Raw genomic sequence first — 25069 nt, 5'->3', positions numbered from 1 at the left:
GATGTGTCTTGCCCCGGTCTCTTAGACTGGAGCAGTTTTGTTGGTGTAGTTGGAAATAACCAACACAAATGTGCTAGCCGGTCAGAATCGTCTTTGTGGACGCAGAAATGGATTTACCAGCGTCGTATTATGGGGAACTTGATCAAAGAAACCCAGTACTTTCAGCTTTTAAGCGAGAGATTAACTCGTTTATAACGCTGATGAAACAAGTGGTTTCGTCGAACAACCAGGACAACAGCACTTATGCTAAAGGGTGAGATGCTAAAAAGCCAAGTCGGTGCTAGCTTATAAAGCTCATATTGACTTATTATAGGAAACTTTAGCTTATTAAATCAACGTAGGCTTATTTAAATAAAAAATTTTTTATAGCTAGCTGCGTGCAGTTTTTATTACCGTCATTGTTCCACTGAAAAGTATTTAGCTAATAATAAATGATACACTGTGTAGCTTATAATTAGTATAGTGTTTATGATTTCACCATAATACATAGAAATGTTTGATAAGGTGCAGTTACTAGTCTCAAACACTTGGCTTGTACTTAAAAAAAGTCTTGAGTGCATCTTTTACATTTTTTGCTTTGCTGTAACTGCAACACAAATATGCTCTAAAGCAGGAGTGCAGTGGCCTTTACAAATAACTTCAACATCATACTGCAAACTATACTTTTTAGTAGACCCTGACAGTTGCTGCAAGCCAGCATCATAAAAAAAACAGAACAACCGAGTCGTCAGCGTACTTCACAGCTTAATTAAAGGCTTTCTACTATCATGCATCCACTTAATGTCCTTGTTTAACCTTTTAAAAAGTTCATGTAGAAAATGAAAATAACAATGTTCAGTTTTGTCAGTATCCCAGATAACAGATTTGAACATATTTTATATTACATAGATCTTGAACCAGTTAGAGATCTCTTGGTGTTGATGCTTGCTTATTTATGTTATTTATTTTAAAGTTATGCTTTTCTGAATTCATTTTCAAGGATTAAAATCCTGGTGGAGATATGGAAAAAGTTCAAACATCGACTGCCTTTGAAACTGTACCAGGAGCACATGTTGCAGATTGCAGATTTTCTATTTGGAATAAAGGTATTTGACAAATCCCCATAATTAGAATACCTTCTAATATTTGATTACCACAGACTTTTTCTTTGATTAAATGTTAATTCAGTCTGTGCGACACAGTTTTATCAGTCACTGTTGTCAGTCTTGGTTGCTGTGAATTCTTTGTTTTACTACTTGACTCATCGGTTTTGATCTCAGTATTTGCAATCTTGTTTTTGCTGCAGTAAAACTATAAGAAGCCTTTGGATATGTTGTTTTCTGCACGTTAATTACATGTTAACACATTCACAGTGTTATTTTTCTTCCCTCTGCTTCTTCTAGCTGTACCAGCTGGCTCTAAGGCAGGGCTACAGTCTCCACCTGTCACAGTTCAGCTCAGTGAAAATAACTGACATCACAAATGTGGATCAGTTTATGGCCTGCTTCTTCCCCGAAGGGCTTGATACAGACCAAAATATCTTTTCCATGAAGGTACACATCACTGTGTGACTGTGTGTGTCCTGTGTATCTCTGTTTAATATGTTGTGTAATAACTGTTTCCAGGATTTGCTTTGTTGTTTTATGCTACAATGAAAGTTTACTAGATTGGCTCAGGTCATTGACATTTTGAGACATTTTTATTAAAAATCTGCTATTATTCTGTGTGTATCCATGTGTCTGTGCCTGTGTGTCTGTCCTCTATATGTGTGTGTTTGTATCTGTGTGTGTATAGGTACGTGCCATGCAGGGCTGTGCCCTGTGTATATTCGAGCTGGAGAGACAGCACAGGTTTCTCAGTCAGAAGGGGCTCTGTAAACTGCTGCGTGTGCTGAACTTCATGAGGACCATGATGCAGGCATTTCAGCAACATGAGCACCTCTACTGGCAGATATATAATGGTATATTAGAAGAACTTGTATAATTCAGTGTGATATTTCTATCTAGGAGTAATCTTGGTAGAACAAATTGAGCTCTCAAAATTTGAAGATAAAAATGAAAATGAACTGTTGATAAACTGTTTATCTACTATTGTATTAAGTATTGTGAGGTGTATCTGCCCTCCTAATGTATTTCTATCTCTTGTCATCCAGGTTCATTACACATTTACAATGTCTGCCGTTATTTGATGACTATGCAGTGCAGCGCACAGGTACTGTTCACTCCTGCCACTTTTCACTTCTGCTACTCATTCCTAAATCAGGGATGTCAAACATAAGGCTCACAGGCCAAAATCAGCCTGTCAAAGTCTCCGATCTAGCCCACTGGGTTGCTTTGAAAAATGTGAAGAAAGGCATAAATTTGGGGTTTTTAACTGTGATTTGTAAGTTTTACAACTTTTCCTAATGATAAAGACCTCGTCTATTGCCATTCATACTACATCAAAGTAAGCAGTAGATAAGCAAACAAGTTCCAAGTTTTTTTACTCAGTCAAAGTGGGCTGTATCTGGCTCACGATATGAAATGAGTTTGACACCCCTGCCCTGAAGGAAAAGAAAAACATGAAGGATGGTGAGAAAATCATGTGAGACAGAGACTGAATATCTAACAGAATGTTTGGACTGATCGTGAGTGACAATATTTCAGTTTTAATTGATTGAGCCTCTGCACATTGCACAACACAACTCCTAAAACTGTGTAATATTGTTATATAATGAATGTATGAATGTACTGTATAATAAAATTGTGTAGTTGTCTTTTTAATCCTTTGTGATACTCACAGCCTCCATTTGTCATCCTATTCAGGCACTGGAGTACCTCCTGTGGGCAAGCATCAGTTTAGAGTTGTCCATCCCTCTGATGACAGCTAAGTATCTGCCAGTGATTGTCACACTCTACTGTGCCGTCTGCCAGTGTTACTATGACAACCATGCTGAGGTGCAGGCGGAGGTGAAATACGTCAGCGTCAGACACCTACAAATACACAATTTGATCCTTCACAGGCTGATCTAATCAGTAATAAATGCTAATTGTAACTTGGTGTTGATCTTTATGTAATTTTCTTAGCCTGCCTGCTGTTAATCAGCACAAGGCACTAAATTATTCCTCATGCTTGACTGTGCAAAAAGAAAGTCTTGCTGGTATGGTTTAGAGATGGACCGATCCGATATTACCTATCGGTATCGGTCCGATACTGACCTAAATTACTGGATCGGATATCGGTGAGAAATTAAAAATGTAATCCGATCCATTAAATATAAAAAAAAAAACACCTCACAAAACTTGCGACACTGCGTAACTCGGCTCATAACCGTAGCATGTCGGAGCAGTGTGCTGTAGCCTGGCTACCAAACCAGCATTTCATCTCCGAAGAAGTTATCCCAGAGAGAAGTAAAGCAAGTGTGTAAGTTCATCTCTGAATGTTTGTAAAGCATTCCCATGTTAAGCTTGACAACCCATATATGGAGCGACTGCCTCTCTCTCTCCCTCACCTTCCTGCTGCTACTTCAATCATGAAACTGATCAATGATCAGCTAATCGGCTTTTCTGTCGCGAGTCCGTCTCTCTTCTTTGTTTTTGGTCCACTTTGCACCAGAAAGAGGAAACCAGCGGCTGAACAACAGCAGCACGTTTAAGCTTGATAAGCTGTTGTTAGAATTTATTTAATATTACTTTCTAGACCAGGATCCTTTTCTACGTAGCTGACGGCTGGTAACTGTGCAGGGGCGGATCTAGCAAAGTTTAGCCAGGGGGGGCCGATAGGGCATTAACAGGGAAAAGGGGGCACAGAGACATACTTTTCTTTCTTATTCTCCTTTAAAATGTCTAGCTTTTAATAAATAATTATCTGAATCTTACACCCAAAGTTTTAATCTGATGTAAAATGTATAGAAGTCCATTACTGTATATAGTAACTGTTAAGTCTAATATACCCTAGTAAGCTATAGTACTTTTTCCTTTGGGAAAGTACCATCTGTGAATTCTGCAATTCTGTTGAAGAAAGATGTTGAATCTATTTAATTATTCTTGAAAAATAATTTAATTCTGTGCATTTTTTTTCACCCTGCATCAAATTAAAGTTGATTACGTCGATTAAGCATCATCAGGTGGAGGGTGGGGGGTGGTTCCCTATTTTTTTTTGCTGGGAGTTTGCAACCCTATTAGTTAGGTTGCTTAATATTTCTGCTAAGTACTCTTTAAAATACCAGAATAGGGAGGATGGAGTAGGTTTAAGTTTATTAGATTGATCAGTGTTGCTGAACTATGAAATATTTTCGGTGCAGTGTATTTTTTACATACAGGTATAACAGAATAGCTTTAGTGTTGTTGTTTATTTAAACTTGAGGATGAACTTATACAAAATGCAGCAAGATATTAAAAAAACAGTTTTATTGATTAAAAAACACACAATATCGGATTCATATCGGTATCGGCAGATATCCAAATTTATGATATCGGTATCGGTATCAGACATAAAAAAGTGGTATCGTGCCATCTCTAGTATGGTTAACCCATGAGTATATTTGCTAACTACATTTGTTTGTATATTTTATTTTGAAATGCAACCAACATATTGTTGCAATAAAAGTTAATTGGAGTCTGAATCCTATTTTGGGCTGTGTTTGTGTGTCCTCAAATGGTCTCAGGAATTTGCCCGGAGAGCCCTCGGAAAAATCAATGAATTAGCAAAACTCGGGGAGCACAGTGAAGTTCCTGCCACCAGAGAGACTCAGAGAGCTTACAAAGATGCCTCCATCAAGGCAAGAAACTTGGCCTTGAGATGCATCAGCACACAATGTTGTTGTGATAAAATGCTGTTGTTTCTCAGTGTGTTAGATGCAGCAATTTCCATACTTACATGCTCACAACTGAATATAGTCACTTCTGAAGAAGCTTACTTACCTTGTCAGTGTTTTCCAGTATCGATGTGCTCTTCTTTGGTTAACATTTGAAAGGTGATTGAGAGCGTTCTGTTTTTCAGCTTGGTGCCATGATTTTCAAGCGAGCAGCATTTGAGACCCGAAAGAGACCCAGAACCCTGTACAAGAGCAAAATCAAAAGCACCCTGAAGGACATACCTAATGTAATGGGATCTACTTTACTGCCATATCATCATATTTAATGTTAATTCTTACTTTTAAATGCAGTGTAATTTAGGGGCTCTTGTTAGTTGTTTAACTCTGTATAATCTGTGTTATCACCTTTAAATCTTCCATCACTCTATGCATTGCCTTTGTTGGATTTCTATAATAAAAATAATTAAATAACCCCGTGCCATATATTTTAATTGTTTAAACCCTAGATTTCTATTTTAGTTCTGAATTTGAATTTGTTTTTTGCAACCTGTTTGCTTCTAAGGACATCTAATGTTGTGAGTCGGTGTTGTAACTAAAATCACATGCCTATGTGTGTGTACTGTAGGTGCCATGGCCTCGTACCCCAACAGAGCGCCTACTAACAGGTTTGTTTGAGTGCAGCGCAGCACAGTTCCTGGGCATTTTGGAAGCACTCTGGGACAGCAACACGCGCCCACTTCAAATGAGAATGCCTGAAGATCCGGAGCTACAAGAGGTCTACCTGGAACTCCTGTCTGCTGGAATTAGTTTGTTATCTGGTTAGTGAAACAAATACACAATAAAAAAAACATTTAATAATTTCAGTAAGTGGACAGTTAGGTGAGGGATTCTGAGTGGGTAATGTATGGCTGTGTCTGTCAAGGTGTCACTGGTGAGCAGAGGTATGATGACCACCCGTGCCTGTCTCCTCTTGTTCTGACACCGAATTCGACTCTGATAGATTTAGCCATTTCAGGTGAGTCATTTTGGTCCTTTATTACAATCAGCATGTGTGTTTGTTTTGTGCATTGCTTCAAAAGTCAGTATGAGATAAGGAGATGTGTTGTGTTGCCAGGAGAAAACAAAATACCCATCATGTCTGCAGTGAGGTTCATCAAACTGCTGTTTCAGTACAAGCAGCTGGATGCATTTACTGAACTCACCACAGAGATGCTGCAGGTTTTGTCTGTAAGTAGCACACAAGCAAAAATGCTTTAATTGATATTAATGAGAAAAGTGGAATACATCAGGTTTCACTTGCATTTCAAGACTGATGATTCGGTTTGGGGCGTCCACTGTTTGAATGATCATCAGGGAAGTTTTTGTTTCATTTGGCTTTCTCTAATCACAGAGTTTGGATGGCCAATCATTCAGGAGAGAAAAGCAGGAGCTTGCTTTGCTTCACAGTTTCAACATTTTGCTGTCTACCCAGAGGAGCCCTCCTAAAGAAGACATCACAAGCAAAGGTAGCAATAGTAAATCTACCACATACAGACTTATTACGTTTTTCAGGCTCCAAACTTTTATTTTGAAAAATAAATCTTATCAATAAAGGATTCATTAAATAGCTTTCTGCCTCTCTGTCCTTGAATTTTAAATTTTTGTTTGTGTTTTTAAGCTGCTACAGAGTTTATCAGTATATTAATTATTTACCGCATGTAATACATCCAATTTTTATCAAAATTAGCCAACGGATAAGTATATCTGGAAACTAATTTTTCAAATCAGTTACCCCAGCAGCATGCTAGCACAAAGTCTGAGTAATGTTCAATCAATATTGTGAGAATAGAGCTGGTAAAGGTTTAGATATTTCACTGAAAGCAAGTAGGTATTATGTAACTTCTGTCCAGGGATCACCACTTACCTAAATCAAATAGAGTACATATGAGAAATTTCAACTGCAGAAAATGTCTGGATCTATTTTTTCGCAATGTTTTTAAATCAAATAATGTACTAAACATTGATTAATTGTTAGTATGGTGGTCAGTGGTGAGCCTTGGTTCCTCAGATTATTCAAAACTAATCTCAGCAATCACAGTATAAAGTGGTCATGTTCTTTTATGTTTCCACAGACCAACATAAGGTTTCACTTTCTATGAGTGGTAAACTGACGGATCTGGTAGAAACCCTTCACAAGTCTGTCTGTGATTCTGCTCCTGTAAGTTTCTATGCCACGTACTATTTGCAGGTGTTTCTGTTGAGGATAAAGGATTAGGGTTCAGGCCAAAGTTAGAATTCAGAGGAGGAGATTTATAAGCATTTAAGCCGTGTGTGTTTGTGTCTGTGTAGGAGGTGCAGCCAGATGCAGACCTGATTTTGGATATTGTGTTGTTCCTGTGGGGTAAGATGAAAGCGGTGATACAGAGAGATCCTCTGCAAAATCATGACAAGGTGTGTGTTCAAAAAAACATTCCCTGCGGCTGCTTCCGGCTTTATTGCTGTTAAATATAAAACTTTGCATATTATATTCATGAATTTTCATTGTTCTGTTCATTTGTCTTTTTTGCTGTTTGTAAATATATTTTTGCAGTGGTTGTGGTGTCTTTATGTGTTGTATGAGGTGGCCCTCGCCTGTGACCTGGCAGCTGTTGACTGTATCATGATAGCAGAGATGAGCCACACATTGGGCATGCTGCTTGAGAATGCAGCTGAATATTTTCTTGAAACTTCAACGTCAGGTGAGAGGTTATTTTCTGCCACTTGCCCTGTTACTGTCTGCTGGAGATTTAAAGTTATTGTTGTTTGTACTGTATCTATTTGATCTTGCACTGTCACAAACACACGCATTCGCACACATGCACTACAGACGCAAACCAAAGCTTTGATAATATTTTTATTCTCATGTCTTATCTCCAGGAGTTTGCGAAAGAGACTGTGATGATGCAAAACCAAACTCTTTCTCTATTCTTGAGGTATGTAAATAGACTGGTTGGGCATACCATCAAAATGTGAACAAATGACATCATACTGCATGGTGCTATTGGGCCGTGTCCTGTCTCTTGTTTACTGAAAGTATGAAGTGAACTATGTATATGTGTGTTTGTGTTTGCAGAGTTCAAGCACAGAGCTGCTTCAGAAAGTGTGTGAGGTGGTAAAGAGGGGTCTCGAGGCTTTGGCAAGGGGTGTGGCTACGCTGGCCCCCCAGGACTGCTCAGCTTTCACTGACTTTGCGTTCATACAGGTACACAGTCATCTTGTCCCACACTCATTTCTAGCATTTTTGTAAATATTCTTTCTCACATTTACTGAGTTTATTTACTAAATCTTGTATGGGCATGGAGTTTTTTTTAATTGCATGTGTTCTTCTTCTGATAGAAATTTAGTCCCCTCCAGTCATCGGCTTTTTCCACAACTTCTTCAACATCATCAAAACACAGAAATGAAGACGATAAAATAAATCTGAAAAAAGGAGAGGTGGAAACTCAGAAAGAATCTGACTTAAAAGGCTGTCAACAAACTGAAGCCACATGGATGTATCTTCTGATCAAAGATCTCCACCTAGAGTTGGACATTATCCTCCACAGGGCTTCCCTCAAATTGCTGCAGCTAAATGCAGGTCAGAGTTGCTCTGGTGGTGGTTTTATTCATCAGTGATTTTGGACAAGTAGTTCAAGCTCTGCACTGTCTGAAATGGCAAAATGTTGCTACTTCACACTTGCACATTATATACATATAAACAGAAGTTAAAATCTGGTAACAGTTAATCATAATTAGAGGTAATGAAATAAATATGCTTACCAACAAGTTGTATGTCTGAATATAATATAAATTGTCAGTAAAATGTCTTTGTTTAGTTGTAGAGTCTGAACTTTTGGACCGGATCAAAAAAAACAAGGTGTCCAAAGCTCTGTTCCTGATCCAGAAAGCTTTGCTGGTGTACAACAACATGGAACAAAGTGACATCAGTGAAACCAAAAGTCTGCTGGAGGTTAAACAAGCAGAATACTCTCACAACATTTGGTTGATTATAGCCACATTTTGACTTACTGTTTAATATTAGTTTTAAGGACGTGTGAAAATTATACTGCTGTGTGCTCTTGATAGGATGCTGCTACCCTCATAGAGAAAGCAGGTATGGAGGAGAGAAAAGTGTACATGTCCTCCACTCCTAATACTATATCTGAAGATAAAGGCAAAGGAATCAAGGAGGACGGACGGAGCCCTCCACCTCCTCCTGTCCTACTGTCACGCAACGACCACTCCATGAGCTTTGCCCCAGCACCTTATAACTTAGAGGGGACAAGTGAGATTTACATTTAATTATGCCATCATCTTACTAATCCTAATAACCTAACAGTGAGCAAATAACCCACACATGTTCAACACTTTTTGAAATCTTTCTTCTTTTGTTTCCTTTGAGGTGTGCTGGTACCAGCTTTGCGGTCGGGTAGCTGGGGGGCATAAACCGGAAAGTCCGGCTTGGAGACTGCAGCCTGCCAGGAACTGGAAATATGGTGGAGTTTATTTCTTCACAGAAGAAGAATATCAAGTGTAGCGAAACTCATTTTTGTCATTATCACTTACCTCTGTGTATATGATTTTGTTTCAAGGTACCAGCTCTATCTGGTGAATGTGTGCTGAGGGTGGAGGGTCTGGAGCCCAATCAGAAGTATGTGTTTGCTGTTGCAGCATACAACAGTCAGGGAAAGCTACTGGGCAGTACTATAGGGGGGACAACATTACCACTGTTGGCATCCATGCCTGTACCGCTGCTTTCCTCTTGGGCTCATTTGGCTAAGGTACAATTTCAAGCTACTCTACACCTGTACCAAGTAGACAGAGAAATGTTTGGACTATGTTTTTAGCCTTGTTGACTTTTTCTTTCAGGTGGCTTTTCAAACAGAGCAGTATGCTGTAGCAAAAAGAGCCTGCAGAGAACTTTGGAGCCACTGCATCTACCCTGACAGTGAGTCCAACGGCAAAGAGGATAGACTAGCCACCACAGGGTGAGGAGGGAAACACACAGCACACAGTACAAGTCAAGGAATTTGTGTTTTTTGTTTTGTATTTACTTACCTCCTACTCTGTCTTCATTTATCATGCTAAAGACTACGCAAAGAAATCCTGCAGTACTCCTCTCTTCACCTGTGTCAGCTGTTTCTCACGTCCATCTTCATAGAGACAGAGATCAACATTCAGCAGGGATCACTCTATTGTGACTCATTCAGTGACAATGGACCATTTATCTGGGAAAAAGTAAATACCTGAGAATTGCTGAGCGCTGTGCAGTGACGTTAACTTATTTTGCATTTTCTAAATGGAATACCAATCCAGTGATTTTCCTTTTTGGTATTGATCAGAGATACATATGTGCTCATGTTTGTATGCAGGAAGCCAGACTGGCAGAATGCGAGCGAATACTGGTGGCCATGGACTTGGCGATGTGTTTGAATGATGCAGCTGCTGCTTTGCAGGCTGCAGTTAGCTGCTACGGGCTCCTGGCACCTATAATGTTCCATCAGATTACGTGTGACTCTGTGGTACAAGTATGCAACCAACACGTCCGTAAAAGTATTAATACTATAACATAATAAGAATTAAAAATGAATGTGTTCGTACCTGTGTTTGTGTTCTGGTGTTCAGGTACTAAAAAAATGCTTGATGGTGTTGGAGGAAAATTCAGGTCTTCTAAAACAAAAATGGACTGGAAACACCTCAGAATCTTTTATCCACATGATAGCCTGCATCACCTACTACCTGGCAAAGGTGTGTGTGTGTGTGCGTGCGTGTGTGTGTGCGTGTGTGTGTGCGTGTGTGTGTGTGTGTGTGCGTACACGTATTGTTCATGTTTATTTGTGTACAAATAGATAACCTTTTGTAATTGGACGCACAGGTTTTAAAGTTTTCTACATAAAAAGAGTTTTGATTACTTGTTGCACTAATTGTTTACATGTATATATTTGCACTGCATATTGGTGGGTTTACCACTACATAACATCTTTTTGCATAGTTTGAGACCATGCTTCAATGCCAATCCATTTGTGTATTTATTATTTTGTGGTGACTTTTACTTACATTTACATTTAAAATAAAAACAAAACAAAAACTTTGTGCAAACTAACTGGGAACTCTTCTATTCTTCCGACAGACGTTGCGTGTGCTCAGGAAACACGAGATGGCCAAAGCAGTGATGGACTGTGGCTGCAGGCTACTTCAGGATGTCTATCATGCCCAGCTGCAGATTAGGAGACTCACCAATCAATCTGAGGGTGTAAGAGCTGTTTTCTGGATGCTGTTGTGATATATATTATTTATATACTTAAGTAAAGTACAACTTCTAGCATTTTTGTGTATCTCCATGTGTATAGCGTAAAACAGCAGATCAAGCCACAGTCAAGAGTGAGATGAAAATAAGTCTTCAGCTGAAGGCACTGGAAAGAAAGAACAAAAAAATAGCAGTTTCAGAAGGAACACACACCCCAGAGCCCGGTAATAAACACATGTACACACACTGGTCCTGTTAGTGGTGTGCAAAAGTCTCAAACTATTCCTTATTTCTTTGTATTTTGCTACCTAAATATGAAATTGGTGCAGTAATTTATTGAAATGTGGAAACATACACTGAAATACAGTAGATAAAAAAAAAACAGAAAAAGCAAACAAAAATAATGAACATCTTTATTCTTCAACACAGCCTAAACTCTCTTGGGGAGGCTGTCTTGTGATTTAGAAGTAGTCGGGACTTCAGGAATGGTTCTCCGAGCTTCTTGAAGGACATTCAAAGCTCTTCTCTGGATGTTATCTGCCTTTTGTTCTGTTCCCCGTCAACATGATCCTACACTGATTCAGTAATGTTGAGGAAAAGCCAATCTGTTACTGATATTGTGTTTTTCTATCCAGCCTTTACTGCATTGATGGTGTGTTTGGGATCGTTCCTATCCTTAAAAATGATGCTTTCCAGATGATAAGCATCTGGAAAAGATACAATTTAAAATTATTTGCCAAGCCATAGATCAGTCTTAAGTGGCTTAATAAAAGCATTTTCTGAAAATGAGTGACAAAATAGCCAATGTCCAAAACCCTTCAGCCTCGGGTGTTGTTCAACAACACTTAAAGAATTACAAGGTTGACTCTTTGAAAACAAATCAGGAAGAAATGAGGGATGGCACAAGATTTTTGCACAGTAATGCTTATAGAAGAAAGTTTGCATTTTTGTTTTTAATCCTGTAATTGTTGGACTGATTTCTATGTATTTTTTGTATTTTTTCATATATTTTTCCAGAGACTTCTCAGACACTGACCGTCTCAGAAGATCCAAACTTATTGTACGAGCTGATCTCCAGCGGTACATTAAAGGATGCCTACGTGCATGGTAAGCTGTATAGTCTTTCATACTTTTTTATGATGTAATTAGTATTGTTAATTGGTAGGTTTGTTCATGTGTGTGTGTCCTTGATAGTAATGAAACTCAGACGCAAGGTGTATTTTACTGAGTTTGCTGCACTGCTACTCCAAAGAACCATGAAAGAAGGCCACATAGACCTTGTGTTGGAATGGGGGCAGAGCCTGTTTCAGTTTCTTTCCAGGTGTGCTTTTAATATAAAACTCTTCAATATATTTTTAAAAGTTAAAGACACCTAAATATATCAGAAAGATATGAATGTCTGTTTCATTAAGTAAAGTTCGTGAATAGTTTTCTCTTTGGCAGCCGTGACGAGGCGATGGTACTGTCTGCAAAATGTTTGGAGGGGCACGGTCAGATTAGAAAAAGAAGTGGAAACCAGAATGCAAAAGGAAACGAAACCTCCCAGGTGATGATACAACATGTGCACACATGCATGTAGTTCTTAAGGGCAGGCAATATCTGAGCTACACTGACAAAAATGTACATTACTTCTCTGGATCTTTGGCTCACCAGGCTCAGTTTTATTGCCAAAATAATGCTGTGGCTTGAGAGAAAACTTGGTTACTGTAATATTAACTAAAAACAATAACATGTGCTGCCCTTTAAAACAGAACAAGAACGCTTCTTCACATGATGATACAAGAAAGAAAGCAAAGCATAAATTGGCACAGAATATGCTTTTGAAAATGAGGACTCACAGGTAGAGTATCTGTGTCTTTGTTTTTCTGTTTTCGGGAGGTTTCTTGATCATTTCCATATATAATGGATGTGTTCATGTTTGTAGGGAAGTGCTGGCTGTGGAGAACTTGCTTGCTATGATTTCATCCGTGATGCAGCGCCAAGAGAAGAGGCTGCAGCTGAGGCACACTTGCACTGAGGAGAGGGTGTGGAGATCACACCTGAACTACTGCATGGCTCAGGCCCATTTAGCAGTGTTTTACCAGCGTCTGGCCCAACAACACGGAGGAGACCTGGATCAGAGGTTCACACACAGAGATGCCAGATATTATCCTTTACTTTTTCAGTTTTTTTTCTCTTTGTAATGAAATACTCACACTTATATGAACACTAAAAAAAAACATTTTTCTGATTGATGCTAAGCAGCTTTGCCTTGTTTTGGGGTGGCAATGCATTTACTTTTACGTGTATTATCTGAGCTGAGATACTGTAGTACTTCACATGGTTGACTAATTAAAGCATGTCCTGTACTGTTTGCTCTTTGCACAGATACAGCCAGTTTCATCCTTTGTATTTTTCTATGGCTTACTCTGGTGTCCTGGTATGGAGGAACAACTCACAGCAACATGAGTTGGAGTCTTCAAATGAAGCTGTCTTACATGAAGACTCATCTGATCACAAGGACTATGTCATGACAGCTCACAAAGACAGAGGCAGAAAGGAAGGTGAGAAAAAAAAGGCACACGGAAAATAATGTGAAGAGAAAAGCTAGCATCTGGTCTGTCTGTCATCATTTGTCTTAATCTTGTGTAGCAGTTGATGGCTCTGTCGCAGAGGACAGATGTAAGGAGGGAGAGGGCTCTCCTCATTCTCTGGAACAGCAGATGGAGGCACAGAGGTGCACTGGTGCCACACTGCTGGAGTCAATTAACAAAGTTGCTGTGCATCTCCGGAGAGCTATGGTACCATTGATACATATGTGGATGTAAACTTATATATGACTTTACAGTGGCTCATCTGCATCCATCTTTAACCCCAGCATCCTCCTGTGTTACACCAACCCTCTGCATGTCCTCTTTCACTACATACGCGAACATTCTCTGTGGTCTTGCTCTTTTCCTCCTTCTTCAACACCCTTTGTCCAATATACCCACTCCCCCTCCTCTGCACAACTTACAGTGCAACCTGAGCTGTCCCTCTGGTGTACTCATATCCAATACTGTTCATTCTTTTCCAGGTGTTGGCTCATCGTGGCAACCACTGGACCACTCTGCAGTGTGTGTGTCAGGCACTGTGGGACCAAAGCTGCAGAATCACTGTCCTTGTACAGAGAGCTGCTCAGCTTGAAACTCCATGTACGATTACAGCAAAACAGCTACACAGTATCCTCACCCCACTGCTGGTGCTGGCTACTGACTTCATCATGGATATGCTGCAAAAACTAGGGGTGAGCTTCACATATTGCTATTTGTACTAATAGCTGCTTTCTAAAAACCTGCACATATTTTTATTCCTAAGTATAAAAGTATAAAGACAAAACCACAGCTTACATGTCACTATGTGTACTTTTACATTTTCATCTGCATTTCTGCCCCTGCTAGCTCTGGAGTTTGTATGACAGTGACTTGACTGAAGATGAGCTAGAGTCCAGTCTCCACTTCTCAGTCCCACTTGATGACAGCACCCAGGTGGATCTGCGTTGGGTCCGCACATTGGTGTTGCACACTCTTGAGCGGCTCCATGACAGTGGCAAGTGGGAAAGCCTGGCCCACTTTGCTTTACTTTTCAACTCATACACACGGTGAATAAGACGTACTACCAATCTTCTTCTTCTTTTGGCTGCTTCTGTTAGTGGCCGCCACAGTGGATCATCTGCCTCCATCTCAACCTATCCCAGGCATCCTAATCTGTCACACCAACCCTCTGCATGTCCTCTATAAGACTTACTACAAATAGAAACATTTGTTAAGGAGAAGTAAATCAAATGATCTTTGAAGTCTTGTCATCGCAGGGGATTTGGGTGGGGTTGTTGTACTTTGCATGAAACATAAATTCAGCATAGGAAGCCAGAAAAACTCAAAATCATGTAATATATAAAAACTTGATGAATACTGTGTTTTTTCACTTTTTAATGATCAAGACATTCAGTTCCTCACAATCTATGTTCCTGACATTGTTTTGTGTGTTTGTTTCCATCTACGTAATGATACCAGGGATCGGTATACCGTTATCATAACTCCTCTGCTTGTCCACGCCCAGAGGATGTTGCTTGAAAGAATAAACTCTTTTGGAGGGCCCGCAGTCCCACAGCCACACCATGTCAACACACAGAAGGCCACTGGAAAAGAGGTAGCACAGACCCATACACAGAAACGCACACACAAAGCATAGCAAAAAACAAAGAAAGTGCTTGTGTGCATGGGTGAATGAGGCAAGTTGTGTAAAGCGCTTTGAGTTCTCAGAGAAAGTAGAAAAGTGCCAGTCTATTTACCATTTACACTCCCCTTTACTGTAACTGTGGCTCACTTAGCTACCACCTGAGATACCACCTTTAGATCAACCCCTGACTCCTCCTGTCCATGTGTTGAGGTATTCTTGGGCAAGATAGTGAAGCCAAAGTTGCCCCTGACGCATTTATCAGAGTGTGAGTGTGTGTGAATATTAGGTGCCAGGTCTGTAACGTTATGTGTGTGTGAATGAGAATTTTAGTAGGAAGCTCTTTGAGTAGAAAGGGGCTATATAAGTACCAGTTGTCATTTGTTGGTTAAAATCAAAGTGTAAGAAGTAAAACTAAGGCAGTACAAATGGTTTTATATAGAAATATTGTGGAATATTTGAAAAACGTAAATTATTTCTGTTTGATGCTGCAAAATATATCATAACTCACAGCACCACGGAATCTATGTTCTAGTTGCAGTCCTTAGTTAATTAATCTCTTGTGTCTACAATTTTGCGTTGTTTGTATTGTGCAGTAAATGAGTGTATATTATGCTTTTCAGGTGACCAATAAAAGTTATGCAGGCTGCCAGCTTCTCAGTGGTCGGATCCATCACGCTGCACAGAAACAGCACCTTCACAAAAAAGCAGCTCTAACAAACTCGATTCCTCGAGAAGCAGTTGATCTTAAAGGTTTACACAGCCAAACAGCTCATCTAAAATAATGTTAACACTGGTTTGTGTGCAGTAAATAGTGATGACTAAAAGCCAGAGTAAGAACTAAATGTTAGACAGTAACTTATCAATTGCAGCAGTGCAGATGTCATATTTTCATGTACATGCTGTATTTTTAAGGTGCAGAGATACAGCACTCCATGTCTCTCGTTTGTGTCCCACTGGATGTGGAGTACACGCTGAGCTGTTATCATCAAGCTCTTGAGAAAAAGCCATATTGTCTTCAGATGTTCCAGCACAGTCGCTCACTGCTTGTGCTGCTTCTTGCAAACACACAGCCCTGTAAGTTCATCACTGCTTGAATAACACATCACGGTTTGAATAACAATACAATTAATACTCTTTGAACTGCTTGTGTCCCTCGTGAGGCTTTATGATACCGACACAGCATTGTCGGAGCCAAGGTCTCAGCCATTCAGCGAGCTTTGTGAATTTCAGTCCCGTTGTTATGCCCACTCCAAACATCCAACCATGTGACCTGACAGAGGAGGACTACAGTACTCCAGATGCTATCTATGGCTTCCCTATCAGCCGTGACCACTTGCAGACTATCATTTCTGCATACACCACTTCTATAAGTAAGAGAACTAAAAATGTTTAGAAACTGTTCAGACTTTTATTGCACATTTTACATAAATAAGGCAAATATCAACAAATGCAGACTAAGTGACCTTACAGCAACATAGGATGAACACATGTGAGCACATATTTCAGTGAGTCAGATGGTTTACTGTCCTTATAATTATCATTCACCTTTTCCTTAGAATATCTCAAGGCTAACAGCCGTGACTCCCTCAGAGTTCTGGCTCTGCGTGAACTGGGAAACCTACAGTTCTACAGTGGAAACACACGGTTTGCAAACTGTTGTATATGAGTGTGTTGGAACAAGTCTTCAGCCTTGTATTAAATGCATTTACTTGTATTGAAATGTATTTAAAGCCTTTTATTAAAAGCAAAACTCAGATCGGCATGATTTATGATTTATTATGGTAAGAATTTTATTCCTGTTTGTGTTTTATTTCCAGAGCTGCTCACTCATGCTGGAGTAAAGCCGTAGACTGTGCCTTGCAGAGCTCAGGTGTTTTGGAGAAATGGGATGGCGCGTCGCTTGGGAATGGCTCCCTGCAAGAAATTCTAAGGAAGGCTGGAATGTGGGGATGTCTGCAGGCAGCTGTGGTCACTGCTAAGATAGCACAGTAGGTTTCACTGAGGTTTATCATTGACTTGTTGTGTTTTTTCATGTGTGTCGCAAGCATATGCCAAGCATATGGAGTAGGTTTCGTCAACTCCTGCTGCATGTTTTTGGCTCTGCAGGTTTATCTTAACTTCTGATATCAACCAGCGGACAAAGTACTGTCTCCTGTCTGCTTACCTGTTTAAGGTAAAACACATGGTTTGAGCAGATATACTGTTGCGTATTTTAATGTGTAGGTATGCATGTGTATGCAGTCATTCTGACATGCCAAGGGCAAAGCATGTAATAGACACCCAGTTCACTTTGCCTCTCCAAAGGGTGAAATAGACACATATGCAGAAGCTGCATTACCAACAGGGGGAGATAAATTTAAGCCAAGACATCAGTAGTGAGCAAAAATTGTATAAAGTGCATTCTAGACTCCTTAATCGCCAGAAATGATTAAGCTAGGTGCCTAATATGTATTTACATGTAAATATGTTAATAATGTCTATTATAGAATGTCTATTATTAACAAATGATTTCCCCTGATTGTTTTAATGTTGTCTTGAAATAAAATATCTCTGCTGTTATTACAACTTACTGCAACTTCTGCACATGTGTACATTTCATGCTTTGGAGAGGCAAAGCATGAAGTGGACACAGTGGACTGGAGTGTCTATTACACATTTTTACTTCCTTCTTTAGAGTTTGCTGTGTTGCTCCATGGCTCAACCCCAGGCAGACCTCCAGTACGCCTCCTACAGCATCGGAGATGAGTTGCTCCCTGGAGTTGACCTTTTCTCCGAGCCCCACAGGCTTCACCTCGGCACCACTGTGTCAAGCCTGAACTTCATTTGCCACTGGCTTTTAACCACTGGCTACTGCATCACGGTACACACACACAAACACTGTCCGCTATTCATCAGTGCTTATGATAAATAACTAGCTTTGTGTTAAGTTGTGTTTGTAATTTCAGCTGCTTCCTACACTAGCCCTCTATCTACATTTTGTGGGGACTGTGTGCAGAGACGTACAGCACACTGTTAAAGGCAAAATATTGAAGGTCAGAATTTGTTGTTTTTCCTGTGTTTGTATTCAAGTGTTTTGCTGTCATGATGGATTTTCTAATCTGCCTGCGTGTTTTCTGCAGATACGTGCCCTTACTGAACTGTGTCTGTTCACTGAAGCTGTGAAGGAGGCAGTTCAGCTCACGCGTGGAACAGGTGTCCTTCTGCCTCATGGACAATACATTGCCAGTGCCTGTGTCAAAGTAAGAACATTTTGTTTTTAGAAGCTGAAAGACAATTTTCAGTGTCTTTCCACATTTTCTTTTTTTTCATTTTCAGTACACTCGTGCCCTTTGTTGTCCTGGTACTGGGAAAGGGTTTTTTTAATGCATTGAACTTATGGAATCATCCATATGGAATTCTTATTATAGTTATAGTAATGATTACATTGGCTTTTTTCTATATGCAATATTTCACTGTTCAGATTATTTCAGTTACACTTCAGGCCTTGTGCAGTTTTGGCCTCGTCCTTGACATGTCATGTGCAGTACCCTCTCAGGAAGCCTGTCAAATCTGATCTGTTTTAACTGTGAGCTGGTCTGTCCTGTGAGCACTGCAAACTTCTGGTTATCACGTGGTAAAAAACTGAATTGAAACACTGTAAAATACTGTTTCTATATGTCATAGCACAGCCTTTCTGTGTAGAGTTTGCATGCTCTCCCCACAACCCTGATAAGAGAATTGATGGATATATGTCATAATTTCACATATTTTTTTGCTTTCTTTTGTGCAGCCTACAAAGACATTCTGTAGCAACAAGTCTCTTCTGGACAATGCAGAGGTATTCTCCACATTACTGTAAAGTCACACTTCAGAGTTTAAGTCTCTTAGTCGTACTGAATTGGGTCAACCCCCTTGCCCGTCCCTGTCATTTTGGCTTTCCAGGCAAATTTGAAAACACAAGTTAACCAGATATATACACATGAAATCACCGAAGGAAATTCACAAACATATATACACAAGTACTGTACTAACCTCTTTCTTTTTTTGTGCTGCTCTTTCAGCTGCATACAACTTCTTTTAAATAGATGCTCTCTAAAGTAATCTACTTCATTGGATTCTTATGAATGTAATCTGTGTGTTTGTGGTGCTTGTGTTAAGGCTTTGGAGGAACTTGTGAACTGTGACTTTACTCCAGAAGTCTGCACCCTGTATGGACCAGCACTGTGCCTCAGATTTAACCTTGCTCGTGTCCAACTAGTTCTGGCACTTACTAATGCTGTCGCAGGCTTTCCTGTGCCAGGTCTGTAATAAGAATAATTCTCTTTCTTTTGTTTTGTTTCTGTTTGAGGTGATTTAAACAAAAAGATTAGAGGTAAAATTGACTCTAAACTCACATTTAATATATGCGTTTACATGAGAAAATTACATTGTTGTATACATAGTGCTGACTGTTAGCAACATAATTGCAATCTAAAAAGTTAAAGATGATTTGTCCATTTTTTTATGGGAGTAATACATTTGCATACACTCACATTAAAATATACTGTTCTGTATTTGTGCCCTAAATGTTCGAGTTCTCTTTAAACGCAACTTCGGTGATAGAAAAAGCTGAGCGGATGAGGCAGTTTTGATGCTTTACAATTGTGAAATTTCAAAAGTGTGGATGTCTTTCAGATTCTGTGGAGGGAGAAGTTTGTACCAGTGTAACAAGTTGTTCGGTGGACCCAAAAGATGATGAGCAGGAAGGTCCAGACACTGATGACTGCTGTCCAAAGACAGGAGAACAGAAAGTTCTCAATCTTGATGCTAAGACTGAGGATCTAAGCCCAGAAAGGATTAAGGTAAGACTCGTGGGGATTTAAGTTTTCTTTATTTCACACAGAAAATAAAGCACTCAAGGTTGATCTGCAGAATGTGAACGATGCCAAACACACAATAATTCCACATATTTTTTCCTGAATTCCTCTCCTCCTTTTGCAGTCCTTTAGGTAACATTTACGCAGACTCTTCTATAACACTTTCTAAAACCTCACTGAAATGTATGAAAACAATCTGACCAAATTTCCTCATCCTCATTAAAATAATTATCCGTTCACAAGTATTATACAGGGTAGGATGAACTGAGGCACACCCTTAAGAAATATCTCTTCTGTTATAGTTCCTTTTGCTGGAGCGCGCCTCCTTGTGGTTAAACACCATTTCAGAGCAGCTTGAATCTCATTCCTTGTGCAAAATGGAAACCCTGGAACTGATGATAGAATCCAGTCTTCTAAAGGGCAACCTCTACATGCAGCAAGCACATACCGCACTTTGGTACGATGACTTTATGCATGTCTACTGTATACATGTGTATATCTTACCTATCCTAACCATTTTAATGCCCCCCTGCCCCCCCTTCAGCTTTGAGACGGCAGTTTCATCTTTGAAGCTGCTCCAAACATCACCTGTGACTGTTAGAGGATCCGGGGCTGTAAGTGATTGGGCAAAATATTTAGATAAAGCATTAACAGAATCGAGTAGGTTGATACTTGAATGCTTGGTTATATTGCAACTGTTATATTACATTTTATTTTAATTCTTTAAGTAATCATAATAAGACAGCAGAAATGATTTGTTGTATACATGATCTTTCTTAAGGATGATAAAGATTTTGGTGAGTCAGACGCCCAGAATGGAGACTGTCCCAGAGTAGTTGAGGCCAGTGAGAGGATTGGAGTTCATCTGTGGTTACATTGCCGCTTAGCTTTGGTCCACAGCCTGGTTGCCCACAACCCTCGCGCCGTTGAGCTTTTACCAGGTCTGGTCACGTGTTTGCCGTCTTTTTTATTCCAAGTGGTAGATTGTACATTAATTATATCGTAAATTAACAAAAAGTATGATAATAATAATAATAATAATGATAATAATAATAATAGCAATATAAATTATTATTATTATACTTTTTGTTAATTTACGATATACGTGGCACCATCTTTTCAAGGTAAGAACATTAATGAGGAGGCAGCCCGGGTGTTACAGGAGGGTCTCGATGAATGTGCACTGTGGGGAGACCTTGATATTCAAGCCCTGCTGTTGGTTGAAGGTGCCAGACTGGAAGCCCGGAGAGGCAAGACTGACAACAGCATGACAATGCTGCAGGTACCATCGCACACAAAGACAACCATAATATTTTCATTCTTTTTTGCAACAAAAGAAGCATGAAGAAAAAAGTATTAACAGAGCAGGAGACCAGAGCATGCGGTGTACATGCCTGATGTGTTGAATTCCAAGGCCATGCAGCCCTTGATTTAACCTAGATTTATACATGATCTTTGAATAATTTGGATCAGTTTATACGTGATCCAAGTTTGAAGAATTCTCTCAAGACGTTCCAGAGATTCTTGTGTTCAGCAGAATGGGACAGAGGTCACTTAGGGTGGCTGTGGCTACAATGTAGCTTGCCATCACCAGTGTGTGAATGTGTGTGTAAATGGGTGGATGACTGAATGTGTAAAGCGCTTTGGGGTCCTTAGGGACCAAGTAAAGCGCTATACAAATACAGGCCATTTACCATTTTTTTACTTAGACACCCCATTCTCTGCTCTGCTGACTTAGCTTCCTGAGACAGTAGCTATTAGTCACTGTTTATAAATTCAGATAAATATAAGTGCTTGTGTGCCGTTCGCCGTTTGTCCCTGTGTGTAGAAAGCAGTGAGCCTGCTGTCAGGACGGACACGCTTGCCACAGAAGTCTGTCATTACGCTGGCTCAGGCCACTTTGCTGCTCAGTGACTTAAGAGGGGCACAGAGTATCACACCTCTACAGCTGATGCAGAAACTGCTGAAGAAACAGGCAAGTGAAGACGCAAACACTAACACACACATATGTGTACATCATATTGTCGCTGTATATTCTGAAAGCAGACAAACATAACATTAACATTTATCTTTTTTCCCCCTCTTCTTTCAGCTGTGTGATTTTGGTGAAAGTGTGGAATTAGTTGATGGAAAAATGTGTTTCTTTCCTCCCGGACCACGCAACATCTACCTCCCATACTTCAACATACTAAACCAGACCAATTTGCAAATTGGTAAATTAGAAATATTCTGTTTATCATGCAGCACAAAGTACAACTTGGCCTTATGGGAATGTCATGAGTTTTAAAAGTATATATTTACAGAGCAGCCGACTCATAGGCAGACAGCAGCCCTGGTATTTAGAGCTATGCTGCAACAAGCAAAAAAGTAAAACTAAAAAATTCATAGTTTGAAATTTAAAATTCATTTTCTCTCAAAATGGATTTCATGCAGAAGGTGTGGATCGTGAACCCCAGCTAGGATTTTACGCTATACTCACTGAGGACATAGATGATGTTCTGTTTCCAAGATCTTCACCATTAATTGATCTGTTCACTGTTTTTTAATTCAGGGATTTATTATTCAGACTTTGAGTATTTTACAAAAATATTCCATTGTTTAATGGCTTTACTGGGAGCCCCAGGTGATCTTTTTAAATTACTACTACTAAGATATTTCATTTACTGTCATTAGAAGGTTAAGAAGATCACTACTAATATTTGGTTAATATTAAAAGTTTAAATTACTACATTTTTCTGTGAATAAATGTCTAAAAATGTCATTATTCTATCTTCTGCATGTCTTTCTGCAGGCAACATCCTGGGTCAAAGTCAAATGGAGACACAGGTTTCTGCCAGCCAGTCATCACAGTCCACTTCAAGGCAGACTTTGCACCACTCTCTCCAGAATGAAAGCGACTCGAGCAATTTAATCTCCAAGCAATCCGACCACCTCCAGTCCTAAATGACTTAAATGCATCTTTTGTGCATATTTAAAGATGGAGGTGGATGTTGAAGGCTTTTATTTTCCTGGAGACCAAGAGTCCTGTGGAGAAGTTTGTGTAGCAACACATTATTTTATCGGCTCAGTACATAAGAGCCAAAATACTGCATATAGTTTCACATTTCTGGATATTTTAAGTCACTTTTAGTTCACGTCTAGAATAAATGAAATGGTATGCATTAATTTAAGCCCTTTTAATCTGAGGTACTCAAAGTTCTGCAAAGCATTGAAATGTGAATGTTCATTTATCAAGTCACACACACCAACAAGATTAGCCGTGGGTTTGGTGTCTTGTCCAAGGACACTTCTACACATGAAAGTGCAGAGGCTTGAACCACGAACCCTGCAAGCTACCCCACAGCTACCAAACTACACGGTGCTACCAGAGCTCTGTGTAGTTTTTGTTGTTCTTCTTGTGTGTTTATCTGCATCAGTAAATGGATCAAATAAAATAAACACAAAAGAAAAGAGTAGTTTCAAACTGACGTATGAAATATGGGAGCCAGACAACTCTGAAAAGATAGACAGATAGACAAAGATGTTCAGTGACGGCTATTCGGTCTGGCAATGCAATGATACAGATACTTAAAGTAAAAGTATTCATATTTTGATCAAGTGTGGGTAACAAGTGCTTTCTGTCAGAAAAGGAATCCTTAATCTCTGAATTGACTTTTCCTTTTTGTTTCACAACAGGGTTGCACCTTTACCTGAATATTCTTCTGCTATAATTACACACTCTTTCTATCTTTCATTTCATTTCATTACACAAATAACATCAATGCAAACAAAGCATCAGGAGTACCAAACCTAGGTGTCACCAAACATTAATTCTAGCTTTTAAAGAATTGTAACTAAAATTGTAACTAAAAGTTAGTAAGATTTGCATTTTTGTTTACCTGTGAACATTTGTACACCATTCAGCCACAAGCTTTTGACCACAGACAGGAAAATAAACAACAGTGATTATCTTATTAAAATACAATGTTCCCCTGGGAAACCTTGGATTCGCCCCTTGCTGGATTTTGACACTAAGGCCATATTAAATACTCCCCTGATAACGACAGCCTTTCCTGGTAGGACAACACCTCAGGGAACCTTACTCAAAGGTGTCAAAGGTGTCAACCGACAGGGCTAAAGGATCTTTGGCAGATAACGAAAGAAATCCCCAGAGGTGCCTTGATTGGTTTTGGCAGCTCCAGTTTTAAGATCAGTTATAAGGCCTAAACAGTTCTGAAGGTGTCTAAAAACAAAACTTAAATCATAGTCTTTTAAAATTCACTGAAAGCTACTAAGTAGAGGTGATTGGGTTGATCTGTGTATTGACAATATCAGTATCAACACTGGTATTGGTATCAGATCGATACTAGTGCAATAGAATTGATATTTTGTTTCAATCCTCTAAATTCAGTATGTAACCCACTGAATTGGGTTGAATAAAATACTTTTTTCCTAAATGGAAAAATTATATGTTGTGGAGGTAAACACAGACGACACGAGAGCTCTCGATTCTCACTCCTGGTTTATTTTTCACCACAACACAACTGACTACTTTGCTCTCCAATACACAGCAACACACTTTCTGTACACTGGGTGTGAGTGGAGCCCTCCAGTGGTCCACCACAATGTCAAACATGTGAAAACTGTCTGAACCTTTTTGTCATACCTAATTTATTCATAGCCTATATCCGGTTTAAACAACAGATGTTGAACCAAAGTGAATTAGATCCAGGCACATTCACATTTTAGGTCTCTTTCAAATATATTAATGATGAAAGGTGTGTTTTGTTGTATGAAGTAATTAACGAGGAAGGTAAAAATGACAGTGACTTAGTGGTCATTAAAATGTGTTCAGAATTTTCAAATGAATGATTTATCAAATAAATCATGACTCTTCACTACAAAAGATGCCTTTATAAGTTAAAAGTATTGGTATTGATATTAGTGATACTGGCCCTGTAATTATGGAACGCCAGGACTGCCATAATGAATTAATTAAATACACCATTAAATAATTAATTAAATTTGGCAATAATTAAT

General features: G+C 39.3%; 2 protein-coding genes across 4 annotated transcripts; both read left to right on the top strand.

Annotated features, from left to right (window-relative positions):
• The first annotated feature begins 5 nt into the window (after positions 1 to 5).
• LOC109203822 (cilia and flagella associated protein 54) lies at positions 6 to 9217 on the top strand. The gene is made up of 16 exons (XM_019363563.2): positions 6 to 253; positions 980 to 1085; positions 1383 to 1532; positions 1774 to 1939; positions 2132 to 2190; positions 2784 to 2927; positions 4625 to 4738; positions 4960 to 5061; positions 5400 to 5592; positions 5697 to 5827; positions 7103 to 7204; positions 7344 to 7491; positions 7670 to 7725; positions 7866 to 7994; positions 8858 to 9056; positions 9174 to 9217. Exons 1-16 carry the CDS (start codon positions 108 to 110, stop codon positions 9215 to 9217), a joined length of 1989 nt encoding a protein of 662 aa, XP_019219108.1. The 5' UTR covers positions 6 to 107.
• Positions 9007 to 24029, top strand: LOC100709605 (cilia and flagella associated protein 54). 3 transcript variants are annotated; one of them, XM_019364150.2, is made up of 38 exons: positions 9007 to 9056; positions 9174 to 9267; positions 9364 to 9552; positions 9641 to 9759; positions 9862 to 10009; positions 10144 to 10293; positions 10397 to 10519; positions 10902 to 11024; positions 11122 to 11242; positions 12036 to 12125; positions 12213 to 12339; positions 12462 to 12564; positions 12770 to 12858; positions 12943 to 13140; positions 13386 to 13561; positions 13650 to 13798; positions 14074 to 14283; positions 14438 to 14637; positions 15050 to 15185; positions 15836 to 15965; positions 16128 to 16289; positions 16376 to 16585; positions 16772 to 16859; positions 17033 to 17203; positions 17322 to 17388; positions 17890 to 18075; positions 18161 to 18247; positions 18335 to 18454; positions 18985 to 19032; positions 19353 to 19494; positions 19869 to 20035; positions 20353 to 20507; positions 20595 to 20664; positions 20832 to 20991; positions 21175 to 21332; positions 21879 to 22025; positions 22143 to 22263; positions 22842 to 24029. In XM_019364150.2, the coding sequence occupies exons 2-38, from the start codon at positions 9265 to 9267 to the stop codon at positions 22991 to 22993; spliced, it is 4995 nt and encodes a 1664-aa protein (XP_019219695.1). In that variant the 5' UTR covers positions 9007 to 9056; positions 9174 to 9264; the 3' UTR covers positions 22994 to 24029. The 3 variants fall into 3 exon arrangements, with proteins under 3 accessions (XP_019219695.1, XP_019219694.1, XP_019219693.1); XM_019364149.2 differs by having other exon boundaries at positions 10144 to 10299; positions 13653 to 13798; XM_019364148.2 differs by having other exon boundaries at positions 10144 to 10299.
• Positions 24030 to 25069: the final 1040 nt, after the last annotated feature.

Source organism: Oreochromis niloticus, linkage group LG10, assembly GCF_001858045.2.
Source record: "Oreochromis niloticus isolate F11D_XX linkage group LG10, O_niloticus_UMD_NMBU, whole genome shotgun sequence".
In the NCBI taxonomy this organism is placed as follows: Eukaryota; Metazoa; Chordata; class Actinopteri; order Cichliformes; family Cichlidae; genus Oreochromis; species Oreochromis niloticus.
Note: the sequence above shows the minus strand (reverse complement) of the source record. Positions and strands in the feature narration are given on the sequence as shown.